The sequence below is a fragment of the Quercus robur genome, chromosome 10 (assembly GCF_932294415.1).
Source record: "Quercus robur chromosome 10, dhQueRobu3.1, whole genome shotgun sequence".
Taxonomy (NCBI): domain Eukaryota; kingdom Viridiplantae; phylum Streptophyta; class Magnoliopsida; order Fagales; family Fagaceae; genus Quercus; species Quercus robur.
In genome coordinates this window covers 31,284,700-31,298,086 of record NC_065543.1, presented here as the reverse complement: position 1 = coordinate 31,298,086, position 13,387 = coordinate 31,284,700, and the positions used below count along the sequence as shown (strand labels likewise).

General features: G+C 33.5%; 2 protein-coding genes across 4 annotated transcripts; one reads left to right on the top strand and one right to left on the bottom strand.

Annotated features, from left to right (window-relative positions):
• Positions 1-281: 281 nt before the first annotated feature.
• LOC126703707 (exonuclease 1) lies at positions 282-7,111 on the top strand. 2 transcript variants are annotated; one of them, XM_050402765.1, is made up of 12 exons: positions 282-457; positions 585-621; positions 741-795; positions 1,054-1,132; positions 1,840-1,884; positions 2,050-2,199; positions 2,328-2,442; positions 2,850-2,950; positions 4,323-4,420; positions 4,554-4,646; positions 5,900-6,120; positions 6,486-7,111. In XM_050402765.1, exons 1-12 carry the CDS (start codon positions 380-382, stop codon positions 7,022-7,024), a joined length of 1,611 nt encoding a protein of 536 aa, XP_050258722.1. In that variant the 5' UTR covers positions 282-379; the 3' UTR covers positions 7,025-7,111. The 2 variants fall into 2 exon arrangements, with proteins under 2 accessions (XP_050258722.1, XP_050258721.1); XM_050402764.1 differs by having other exon boundaries at positions 741-915.
• Positions 7,112-7,910: 799 nt separating this feature from the next.
• LOC126703709 (beta-glucosidase 44-like) lies at positions 7,911-12,638 on the bottom strand. 2 transcript variants are annotated; one of them, XR_007648171.1, is made up of 12 exons: positions 12,178-12,638; positions 11,936-11,994; positions 10,498-10,573; positions 10,323-10,394; positions 10,086-10,173; positions 9,696-9,948; positions 9,474-9,589; positions 8,884-9,101; positions 8,737-8,768; positions 8,541-8,643; positions 8,067-8,425; positions 7,911-8,023 (listed from the first exon to the last, which is right to left on the bottom strand). XR_007648171.1 is itself a non-coding variant. In XM_050402767.1 (11 exons), the coding sequence occupies exons 1-11, from the start codon at positions 12,422-12,424 to the stop codon at positions 8,148-8,150; spliced, it is 1,542 nt and encodes a 513-aa protein (XP_050258724.1). In that variant the 5' UTR covers positions 12,425-12,637; the 3' UTR covers positions 8,048-8,147. The 2 variants fall into 2 exon arrangements, 1 of the variants encoding a protein (XP_050258724.1); XM_050402767.1 differs by lacking the exon at positions 7,911-8,023 and having other exon boundaries at positions 8,048-8,425; positions 12,178-12,637.
• Positions 12,639-13,387: the final 749 nt, after the last annotated feature.

Below are 13,387 nucleotides of genomic sequence, written 5' to 3'. Positions count from 1 at the left end.
GCGCGCGAGATTTCCTCACGTATTAAAAATTTCAAAAAGAAACTCGCGGTAAAAGAGCTACACAGAAAGACCGTATTACCCTCCTCACGTACACAAAAATCCAAATCACAAACCAATCAATAAGCGCCACAACACCATCATCACACGTGGCACTCTTCCATTGGACTCAGCTGAAATATTGTAAATTTGACAACATTTGCTCCCCCTTCCCGCCATTTTCTCCTCCTTATAATATATTCAAGTTTCTTCATTCCCTTTCCTTCTGCTATTTTTTAAACCCAAACAAACAAACAAACCAAAAAAAGAAAAAGAAAAAGAAAGAGAGAGAGAGAGAGATAAACCCAAGCAAAACCCAGAAATATTTGAAGGTGAGCTGCAAATGGGTATCAAAGATCTGCTCAGGTTCCTGAAGCCCCACATTGAACCCATTCACATCAAAAAATACGCCGGCAAGCGTGTAAATATCCTGTACTCTTTTATTTATTTTCAATTCGATAGTTGGATCAGAAAATGTCAGTTGAGCTATAAAACTATTTACCGCAAATGGGGCATCTTTTAATTTTAATTTTTTTTTTTTTTTGCAGGTGGGTATTGACGCGTATTCATGGCTTCACAAAGGAGGTAACTTTTATCAATATTTATGATTTATTGGTATTATTGTTTAATTTAGTTTATTGGGTTGGAAAGAAATTAACAAAATAATTATTGGGATTTTTTTGTTTTTGTTTTGGGGGGGGCAGCTTATTCATGTAGCATGGAGCTTTGTCTGAATTCAGACAACAATAAGAAAATGCGGTACATAGAATACTTTATGCACCGAATCAATCTGCTTCGACACCATAAGATAACGCCTGTTGTCGTTTTCGATGGCGGAAATATTCCGTGTAAGGCCGCCACCGAGGATGATCGGCATAGGCATGTATACACATTTGTGTTTTTGTCAATGTTCTAATACAAGCTTCATTTCGATAATGCGGAATTTGTTTGAAAGGTTTGATTTTAAAAAAAAAAAAAAAAATTATAAAAGATTTTGTAATTGTGTTATTGATTCAGAAAAAGGAAAGCTAATCATGATTTAGCAATGGTAAAGCTTAAAGAAGGGAATGTTAGCGCTGCTATTGAGCTCTTCCAGGTACTATTAGCCGCTGCTATTTTCTGCTTTTTTTGTTTGATTGTTTAAGTAATCGGAGAAATGCCTATCTACCTTGTAAACTGCCATACATACTTATTATGTCTCTTATTGAGTTAATGTGATAAATTACTGATTGTTTCAAAAGTTTTAAGTTGTTAGGAAATGATGAATATCATTATTTAATTAATATTCTAACACTATTCTTCATGTTTGGGGCCCAACATTTCCCTTAATAAGTGGGACCTAACATGTGGGATTTTCAACATTTATATGGGAGGTAGAGCAGACATAGGGTTCGAACTCAATTCCACCTGCTTTAATACCATGATAGATTGCAGATTATTGAATGTAAAATCATTTAATAATATTTGAACATATTGGGTTATTACAGTTTGCTTTAAGTGAGCTCAATCTATGCTAAATCTTGTTCAAACTTATGAACAATTTGATTTGATATGGAAAAATTGACCCAACTTCAAATTTGAGCAACTGTTTGTGACTGCGGGAAAAACAATAATGTATCATGTGAGTGCTTGTTTAGTAGGGTCAGTTAGTAGTCTTTCTTAGGTACAAATTTTTAAAGCATTACTTAACAGTTCACTGCATTAGCAAGCATAATCTTCTTCTTTAATATTCTCATGGTGTTCTTCCTATATATGTTTTAAAAAACTACTGAAAATTCAATTTCTACTGTCATTATCTTGTAGAGGGCAGTGAGTATCAATCCATCCATGGCACATCAAGTGATACAGGTACCTAATTATCATATCACTATTAGCTATATGCATCTTCTAGGACTGTAGACCTTGCATTTTTTTTTGTTAGAAGTTCCCAATTCTTTTTGAGTATCACTTAGATTTTAACAAGCTTTGGGACCTAATTCAATGCTAGTAAATGTGTCACTGGTGACCTTTCAGGTTCTTAGATCAGAAAACATTGAATATGTGGTAGCTCCATATGAGGCTGATGCTCAGTTAGCATATCTGTGCAGCCTTGAACCAGAAAAGGGTGGAATTGTAGCAGTGATTACAGAAGACAGTGATCTAGTGGCATATGGTTGCCAAGCTGTAAGATCTCCCACAAATATTTGATATGATGCAGGCAGAGGTCTACTGCTCTCCTGATGACTTCATTTTCATTTACTCATTAAAAATGCTGGTGTTGTTTTGTTTTGATTTGCATTGGTTGCAAACAGATTGTGTTTAAGATGGACCGATTCGGGAATGGTGAAGAGATAGTGCTTAACAATGTTTTTGATTCAGTGGCTCGTAAACCTTCCTTTCGAAACTTAGATATGGAATTGTTCACAGGTGGGTTCAGTGTGACATAACATGCTTACAGGTTTAGTTGTGTGTTTTTTACGGCAAAAAAAAAGTTTGTATTCATGAAAAAAATTTAAAGGGTGGACTTAATTGAGGGCGTCCAGCATAACATCAATAAATGCATAGAAAACACATGCATACCACAATAAAAATTGATTTTGGACAAATGACGGGGTTCTGTACCTCATATGCTGACATGCGTTGCTCCACTCATGCGTCTAAAGTGGATAATACCCTTCCACCTATTTTCATCAAGAAGTTTGTTTGATAAATGTGAAAGCTGAAATTAGTTCCTCTTTCTATCTGATGAGTAAAAACAGTATCTCAGTTTCTTAGTGGTTTCATTTTAGATGCATTTGAAACAATGACCAAATTAGATTGTGGTCTTTTCACAGGTATGTGTGTTATAGCCGGCTGTGATTTCCTTCCATCTGTTCCTGGAATTGGGATTGGAAAAGCTTATGCCTTGGTTTCCAAGTACCGGAACTTAGACCGTGTAAGTATCAGTAACTTGCTTCTGAATAATGTTTAATATCATTGATGTACATAATCATAAGATAACTAGCTGGATCTTGCCCTTATTCTGGGAAGTAGGATATCAAATATGTTTATGTTTCATCAGAGGAGTGGCTGGTGGGTTGCAGATGATAACAACTCAAAAAGATTTTTAGCTTCTTATGTTAAATGTAAGATAAAATTGGAATTCTTTTCAAAAGTAATCCTTTAGGCTATTTAGAAATAGTTCCTTGATCAGATCATGATGCAAGGTAAGCTTCGAACAGATTAGAAATATTATTAGCTCACTAGGAAAATGAAATAATTTGGTTGTTGGCTTGTTGCCATCAAATATACTTCCTGAGGAGATTGATTGGTTTTCTGTTGGGTGCCTCTTTGAGGAAGTCTACAAGACGGGTGCTAATACTTGTTGAATTAGACAGGGCTTCTACATCCTGTAATTTGTTCTGCTTATGTCTATTCATTTTCTTGAGAAAACTGTGGTAAAGCAGAGAAGAAATTGAGGTCTCTTAATCTGTTTCCAGGTTTATAGGCAATAGAAAACCTCAAGACCACTGTATGCTCTGTTGAGTTCTTATTGAAAGCAATGCAAAGCAAGATAGGAGTTTAAAGTGTTTGTTTCAATTATTTTCTTATGCCATCTCAGCATCCAAAGGTTGAACAAAATTTCCATAAAAGTTTGGAGCTTGGTTCTCCACATTTATGAGCTCGGAAGTACATCATGTCTGATTCAGCTTGGTGCCACCGTTGTATTTAGCAAAAAGAATGGGAAGTTAGCAAAAAAGATTTATATTCAAAGAAGTGGGAAAATTGCTTTATTTTCTATCATGTTTTTAGACTATATTCATTTTCAGGAATCAGAATACTTATTTCCACCCATTGCTTGACTTTGACCAACCTCAAAACTGATACTAGGCTTTAGTAACATTACTGCATTGGTTATTGGATTTGAGTTGGAATTCAGATAACTGATAAGATTTTGATCACATTTGAGAGTTTACTTTTTTATTTTGAATTTAAAATTAAAATATGCCTTCAATTACTGGAACTTTGTGAATTTGCATAGGGACTTTAATCTGTTAAAAAGACTAGTAGATTTTCAGAAAGCCACAATTAATTAAAAAAACTTATAAACTTTCCAAATGGACTTATTGAATTATCAAGAAACTCTTCAAAACATCCCTGTGTGTATGATTTCATGTCTATTTTTAACTAGGTAGTATTGATACTGTTGTGTTATTTTTGTTTCTACTTTGCTTTATTGATTTATAATTTTAGAGATGTGGGTGATGTAAATGATTCATTCTATTATGGCATTGGTGTCACTAATATCATGTGTGCCATGTTTACAGGTTCTATCAGTTTTGAAGCTTGAGAAGGGCAATCTTATGCCTGAAGATTACTTAAAATCTTTCAGAGAAGCAGTTGCAGTTTTCCAGCATGCCCAAATGTGTGTGGTTTGTGAAATTTGAATAATCCATTAACCATTCCTCATTAACTGTCTCGCATGTTTGTGAATGCATACAGGCTTCTCCCCCTTCTGTTAGTGATTAATACTGCCTTTCTTGTTTAACTATATGCAGATATGATGTTGACACTAAAAAGCTCAAACATATGAAACCGCTTCCAGAAAAGCTTCTACAGTTTCTGAATGGAGAGCTTGAATTCTTGGGACCGTATCCTTTGTTTTGTCATTTAATTAGTGTTTCCCTTGATTCTAATATACTGTTAAGCCATCTATCAAGACAACTCCTTTTCAGCAATGTTACTATGTCAGACACCATAAAACATAGATCATAAGCCTCCATTCTAAGTCCTAGGACATGACATAGTTATCAAAGTTCAATTCGTTTGAGGTTTGAACATAGGAAAGTTTGTTCTGTTTGACATGATCACCTATGAAACTTTTCTTGCTAAAAGGCAACTGCTAATATTTGAGAACCCGCCCGGGGGGGGGTGGTGCAGGATGGAAGCTTTAGTGGGCTCTACCACCAATTCTGAGAATCTTTAGAATTCAGTAGTACATTAGGGTTCTTGACAAGACAAGATCTTGAAGGGTTCTTAGATAGGGTTTGGTGTTTAAGGATTTAGGCAAGATTGGGTAAATAACAAAGTTTTTATTTATGCATCTATTTATTTATTTATTTTATATAACATAAGGAACCTTTCTAAAGAAGAGCCCTGAAATTAAAGATTGTATTTTCTTCAATATCTATTGAAAATAAAATATTGTATTTTCAATGGATATTGGAGGGAATTTGATAGTTGTTTGCGGTTGAAATTGAAAAGTGAACAAGAAAAAAAGAAGAAGATAAGTTCTAACAATCACGTCTAGGTTCCATAAGCAATTGTACTTAGGAAGAAGAAGCCAATCACATCTTAGCTTAAGATAAGAGGATGGAATTTTATTAAACTCAACCTCTCTCTATCTCAATTGTTAGACTAACACAGAAGCTTCTGTATAGGTTATCGTCAAACCCTTTCCTATAAAGACTAGGACTACTATAATTATTTCATAGAAATACTAGGGCTCCTAATATCAAATAGAAGTACTGAAGAACATCTAAATTCAATAGAAACTGACTCAACACATAAAGTAAACCAGATGGGCCTCTGGTTCAACCTATTACAGGCTTGCAGCCCATTCTAGAAAATCTGGAAATTACCAATATACCCCTATTCTAGTATAACTTCTTTAAAACTGCAGCAAAAACTTTCTATTTTCTAACCTAAAGAAACTTAATACTAAGAATCAATAAAGTAAAAGTATCCTATGATAGTAGCCATGAGGTTCCATATTGAAACTAGACCACAATTTATTTATTTATTTATTTGGTGTTAAACTTGTTTGTCCTTGAACTGTTGCTAGTTGCATCAAGGGTTATGTCAGATGTTCAAATTTTCCTTAACTGATTATGAATGGAATTAGAGAAATGCCTCCATCAGTTGCTACTGCCATTGCTGAAGGAAATTTAGACCCTATAAGCATGGAGGCGTTTGATCATTTCGTAAGTTCTGGATGTCATCCAGATCCAATTGTGATCCAAACCTCTTGTCAACTTTCAAGACCCGAAGCTGCTGTGGTATCTACACAAGAGAGCTGCTTCACAGTCTTTTCCTCCCATAAAACCAGAGAACATGATATTGCAGGCAAGCTTATTGGTTTCAGATAGCACCAATGAGTGGCAAATAAACAATTAATGACTGCTTTTGGCCCATTTGCAAATCCCAAAGTTCTCTATATACACACGACACAACAAATGCACACACTGATGTAAGCATGAGAATGATGAAGTTATGTGCCTGCATACATTGATGTATCTGATATATGCCTGCCTGCATACATTAACGCATTGTTGTGTGTGTATCTGTGTTTTTTTTTTTTTTTTTTTTTGTTTTAAACTACGTATGTATGATTGTATGTGGGCATACATATGGATGTGCGTATATGAATACTATAGATGAAAAATGGTCTACAAACTAAATATTTTTTTTGCACATTGATTGATTTACAGAGAAGCAAATGTCAGTTTCAAATGAAGGTAAATATTTGAAGGAAGCTGCAGCACTAGAGAAACTAGTTATGCCATTGGAAATTCATAAAACGGTAGATAGTTCAATGGTTCAGAACAGAAATCCAATGAAGGTCCCTGACAACAATCCATTCAAGAAAATGAAGTGTGATGAAATCCAGTTGGATCAAGTAGAGAGCATGACTGAACAAGTTTCAGTTGCAATTGATGTTGAAAATTTTGACGTCTTGTGTGTTACTCCATATAGCAGTACTCCATTAGAGGTTTTTGACAAATCTTCCAGGAAAAGAAGGCTCAGTGATATATGCTCAGATCAGACAGCTGAACAAGTTTCAGGGATAACTGAGGTAGAAGACCCAGACATCCTGTGCATAAATTTGGAATCCCAAGAGAGTGTAAATTCTAAGCCTATAAAGGCCACTGATGGAAAAAGGAGAGGGAAAACTGAGAAGTCAAAGAAAAGTAATTGCAAGAGCTCTGAGAATAAAAATAGTATCTTGAATTTCTTCTCTCGTGTTTAATCTTTTGATTTTTATGTAAGCTATATTTTGTTTCTTTTTTCTTTTCCAGTTCTTTAAGTTCCCTGAAGCATGTATTCAGTTCAAAGATTTCTGTAGCAGGTCTTTTTTTTGGCTCATTAAAATGACAGTTTGGCAGTGGAACTGGAGAAAATGTAAACGTTAAACAGGACTAATGACTTAAAAGTATAGCTTATGTGACATCTAAAAATAGTTAAATTTAGGGTAAGCATGAGAAAACATGTCAATCAGAATATGCAGAATTTGAAAAAACTATGATAAAAGGAAATACTGCCAGCCAGCTATAGGTTCTGCCTTGGTGGAAATACAAAACTGGGAAGGAAGACTTCACCATGTTAAATGACTCAAACTGAGGTAGCATTTGCGGAAGAATTCAGATAAGCAGTGATAAAATAGGTGAAGCCATATTCTTAGAAAGTGTTGTTGTCTTGTAATTTTCTCATACAGTGACAAGATGCTATCTTTTTTAAACATAAATTGAATCTTTTTAAGTTCTTAAAGAATGGGCTCCCAGTTGATTTGGTAAGAAAGAGAGTATCTTTGGAACATACATCAAGTTTAGGTTTCTTACAAGGGATTTTCCAGAGTCGCTTCAAGTGTTGTGTAAAATTTGATTGTTATCAAGTGATTTTTCTGACATTTCCTTGGCCTTCACTATTTAAGAATTGAGGTTAGGATGTATCTCCTTGTAAACTCATCTTGAATTCCATGCAACTTATTTTGCACTATCATTTCTTTTGGCATTTACAAATCCAAGTAGTTTACTGGCATTTTACCAGTGCATAATGCCCACTGTATTGATTGGTAAACTGTAAGAGTTGCATATGTTCGGTCTGCGCATCACAAGGCCATAACAAATCATTGCAGAAGTCATCAAAAGAAATTCTTGAAATTTCATGGTTCTTTTCATATTAATACAATTAAAAAAAAAAAAACATTATTAATGTAGAAGAAAATAGAAGGGAAGAATCAAAGCACCAGGTAGGATGTAGAAGAAAATAGAAGGGAAGAATCAAAGCACCAGGTAGGAAGCTTAGTACCTTGATATTAGTTATAGTTTTACAGAATAACACCATTTCTTATTAACAAGAACATAGCTGACTGCTTAATGCTTGTTTCTCTGAAGTAGACGCTGGAACCAATAGGCAGACATCTTTGGATACCTCTTGAGGTTGGTGTAATCAATATAGACAATTCCAAACCTTGAAGTGTAACCTGATCTCCATTCAAAGTTGTCAAGCAATGACCATGCAAAGTAACCAATAACATTTGCTCCTTCATCAACTGCCTTCTTCAATTGAGTCAAATAGGCTCTATAGTAGTTGATTCTCGTAGTGTCGTGCAATCCCTTAGAAATTGTGACATTTCCAGGGTCATCCATGCCTGCAAAACAAACATCAATGTTTATTTCAAACTTGTTTTCTTGTTTTCTTTCAACTCACATAATGAACAAAATACGAATTTTTAATAGGCACAAAGACATGTAGCTGATGCCTACCATTTTCAGATAAAATCACAGTAGGGTTTCCATAACGTTCTTTTATATATGTTATGGCTTTGTATAAACCCCATGGTACAATGTAGAGCCAATTAGAATTTGCCTGCAAATGTGCAATTAAACATAAATAAAATTGAAATTTGCATTGTGCATTGACATAATTAAGAAATTATGTGTATGATTAGGTTGTAATTACCCTTGGACCAATAGGCACTCCATTCTTTTCATCTGCAACGTTCATGATAATCACAAAGGTCATTAGAAAATACTGTTAAAAAGAATAGGCTTGAGTGACAAAATAACTTACAAATACTAAATTTGGAGGAAGAGGGGAATAACTTACAAGCAAATCCAACATTCCATTCCTGCTGGTAGCCCAAATCTTTTGATTTTGGTTGATGTGGATCATACATATAGAAAGCAGTATATTGATTGATGCCCACAAAATCCATTGAACCTTTCACCATCTTAACCTCCTCTTTTGTGAACTTGGGTAGTCTATCCCCAACAATATCTTGCATTGTTCTTGGATACTCACCATATACGATGGGATGAATAAACCTATGTGAAGTAAGATCAATTATAACCAAGCTCTTTGTTTATATAAAAAGAATTTTGAAGTAGTATCTAAAATTCTATTTTATTCTGTTATTCCCATTTACCAGCAAATTAATCTCAAATAATAGAAAAATGTCAATTATTTTCTATTCTCTTGTAGGATGGTTATTACTTATTACAATCTATTCATTTATGAAATTTATCCATACTTTTGCATAATATATTTTTGAAAATAAGTTTTATACCCAACTCACGTCCAATGACAAATGAGTTTTATCTAATTGTTTTCCAATGGTAAATATATCAGGAGGGCTGAAAGTTTTGATCAAATACAACAAACATGAGGAGATAAATGTAGGTCTTAAAGATTTTTACCATCCAACATGGAAGTCTCTTGCTCTTTGAGCTGCATAGTTATCAGCTTTTGATCTTGTAAGAGGTTCATACCAAACAAAATCCAAGAGAATTCCAATCCTTCCTTTTTGTTTTTCCTGAAAATTTATATATATGTATATATATATCAGTTAAATTAAGCTTTCATGCCTAATAATGAATTATAACAAAATCATCCTATCAAAAGAAAAATGCTAATCTTACTTGATACTTTTCACGATATCTTTGCACTGCAGCTGCATGAGCTAAAATCAAATGATGGGCAACAATATATGGCTCAGTTGCAGAATTTCCAGCTGTACAATTTCCAAATGCCTTGGAGCACCTTCCAGGAGCAAAGATCCCATTATCATAACCAAGAGCAGCCACTACCCTAGGTTCATTAAATGTCATCCAATTCTTCACTCTGTCTCCAAATGTCTTGAAACAGAAGTCTGCATAATCGGCAAAGTCTTTCCTGTGGGGTTTGAAATATATATCAAATTCCAAATAATTACATATATATATATATATATACCCTCTTATGTTGGAAATTTAATCAATCTCATTTTTCTAACAAGGAAATATATGGTAAAAATTTTATGAGGTACTTACACCACTTGGTCACTTAATAATCCCAGGTACTTCTTCTCAAGTGCTAGGGGAAGATCATAATGGTATAGGTTTGCATATGGAGTAATGCCTACAGAACATGTAGAGGTTTTGTGGTTATACAATTCAGATGTCATCCCCTTCTTTGATCACACAGTATGAAGACTCAAGTTTAAAACATTGAGTTGAGTTCAAAATTTCCCAAATCAGAATTTATTTTACTTGGCCATTGCAAGTTACCTTTTTTTAGCATGTAGTTGATCAACCTATTGTAGTATGCCACACCCTTCTGATTCACTTTACCGGTTCCATCTACATTATTAACAAGGAGTTATACAGGATTTAATAGTGCAAGTAATAATGTTGTATACCATAATATGACCTGATGTGATAAATAAACATACTGATGAATTACCTGGGAAAATTCTGGACCATGAAATTGAGAACCGGTATGCATCAAAGTTGAGCTTTTCCATTATTTCAATATCTTCCTGTAACAACAGAAACATTTTATATTTTAGAGTTTCCCTAATAACATAATCACCTATGATGAAGCATTTAAATATGCTACTGTTAATCCCTGCTCAAGTTGACTTCATTACCCATCCCTTTTAGATGCCATCCCTACACCATTCTTAATAAACTTAGCACCAAAAAATAATTTCCAATAATTATTTGGGAAAGTAGGAAAAGATAACAAACCATAAAAATAAAAAGGACACTTATTAATTTCAAATGACATGTTTTAGTTAGAGCTATCACAATGATATTTTCACGTTGCCATTATCTATGGATGTGGGTTTTAAATCACCTTCCCTTGTTGAGAAGCCTAGCTTCAAGGGTTGAAATTGAAATCGATTTTGACAGATTTAATAGTTTGAAGCCTATCTATGCATGCTGGTCATGGTTAAGTTCATGCCAACCCAATTCTGCGCATCAAATATAGAGTAAACATACAATAAACAAGCTTGGAAACTTCAAAACCATGCCTATCCAAACATTTTGCTTCCTAGGCTTGTGTACAATATCCACGGATATATACATACATGCTTCTAATTATTTTTGTTTCTCAAAAATAAAAAAAATCTTTGTTTTTATTTACATGGAAAGTGCTTGAATACTATAAATTTTATTACATGGGGGTTAATGAATAGGGGTACACGTTAAGGAAATTTTACTCAATTATGAATTAAAATGTACACTTTATGAAGGAAAAAAAAAAATCCTAAATAAGTCATTGGTTGCATGTACAAATTCAATATTATTATTTTATTATTAGGGTAAATTGTATTAACATATTCCGAGATGTTTGAGCTAATGCTAACCAGGCTCAAGACTTTACTTTTCAAAACCAACAAATTTGGTCTCTAAGGCCAACTTAGTCTTTAGACACTGTTAAGCCAGTTAGTCATAGTTGACTTTAGGAATAAAATTGGTCCGTTTTAAAAAGTCATAGACTTGATTAGCATTAACCCATATCTTAGAGTATGTTAGTAGAATTTAATAACTATTATTATGAGTTTCATCACGGGGACAAATAGATTAACTAATTGTTTTGTATTGGGCTCTGCACCTAATGTTTTCTCTTATGTAATTTCGTTGGAGCAAGCCAATGGCTTAGGCTCCTCTGTGTAGCCCTCTGGGTTGGTTCTTTGGAGTTTGGAATAAAATTTTATTGCAAATTATCAAAAAAAATAAAAAAATCATAGGACAAATTGAAAATGATGTGTGGACCAGTACTTAAGTAAGTGATGGCATGATTGGAATCTCTATGGAATTAATAATAGTGAGCTAAATTTCTATGTTTTTTCATAGGCAGCACAAAGGACCCTTCTGCTGAAAAAATCACTTACTTTGTAGTGGTGATACTGGTCCACAGAAACTTCTCCAGTAGCATTGTTTGCAACAACCCCTATTTCAAATTCAAGTGAAATAATAAATTATTGAAATAAGTGTAAAGTGACAATAATAAATAATTTGTACTTTCAGAAAATAATAATATTATAGTTATTATTATTATTTTGGTTCTTGCTTAATATTTTTTCTCAAAAACGAAAAAAGAAGAAGAAGGTTTTATGGAGATAAGAAATTTAACCGGGAATTTTAACGAATTCATCCCAAATGCTTGGCCCACGACCATCCTTGTGGGCCATGCCTTCCACTTGATATGCAGACGTCGCCGTTCCGAACACAAAGCCCTTCGGAAACTTGTCTCTGCTCAGCCCACCAGTCTCCAAACTCACACTTTCTGCACTTGCACATTGGAATTGGATAACACCAACAACAACAACAACAACACTAATAACCAACAACAACCGCATTGTTATTGCTCCTCTTCTCATCTTTAATATACACACACAAAAAGAAAGATAAAGAGAGAGAGAGAGTATTGGTAGTGAAGAATGCTGAGGAGTGAGAGTGAGCAATTATATAGGGATTTACTGTCGGTTTCTTTTTAACATAAAGATAGGTTTTTTGCGTTTTTTTAGTGGCATTAGAAAAAAATGAATTAACAAAAAACTATTTATGGTCAATGAAAAACTCTATTAAAAGTAAGGTTCTTGTTTTAGAAGATTGTTTTCCGCTAAGAAAGGATTCCAAGTTATTTTTAAAGTTGCTAGAAACATGAGATAGTTTTCTTAAAAATCCTCTTTAAAAATGTACTCATTTGTCAAGAAAAGATAATGTTTGAGACAACGGAGGGATAACCTTAAATAAAGTTCCTCCAAAAGACAATCTTATAATGATTAAGATTTGTTGGCAGCCACATCGTGGAGGACAGAGGGTGACATATATACTGTGAAGTTACTACAAGTATTTTACAATAAAAAGACTAATCATCTTACTGACAGTGAATTTGAATATTGCTATTTTAAGTCTATTTTTTTAACCACTAATAAATACTTATTGTGATTAATTACATGTTAGTTTATTAGTTTACATGTTTGACTAGGCAATGAATATAATTAATATCAATTCAACAACTAAAAATAAATACTTTTTTTTTCTTATTTTGAGGAATTAACAATAAATAGTAAATACTGATTTGTGATCGGTCACATGTCAATTTATAAGGTGTATTAAAATTATTATAATATCTTTATCCTATAGTTTACAATTTGACTTTTTTCTCAAAAAAAAAAAAAAAAAAAAACAATTTGACTTGGTAGTGAGTTTAATTAATATCAATTCAATATTTAGGTCATTTTGGATATACACTACTATCAATTTCTTAAAGACTTTTTCCTATCTTCCCGTGTATGTGTTAAAATACTTAGGGTATGTTTGTTAATTGTTTTTTCTCT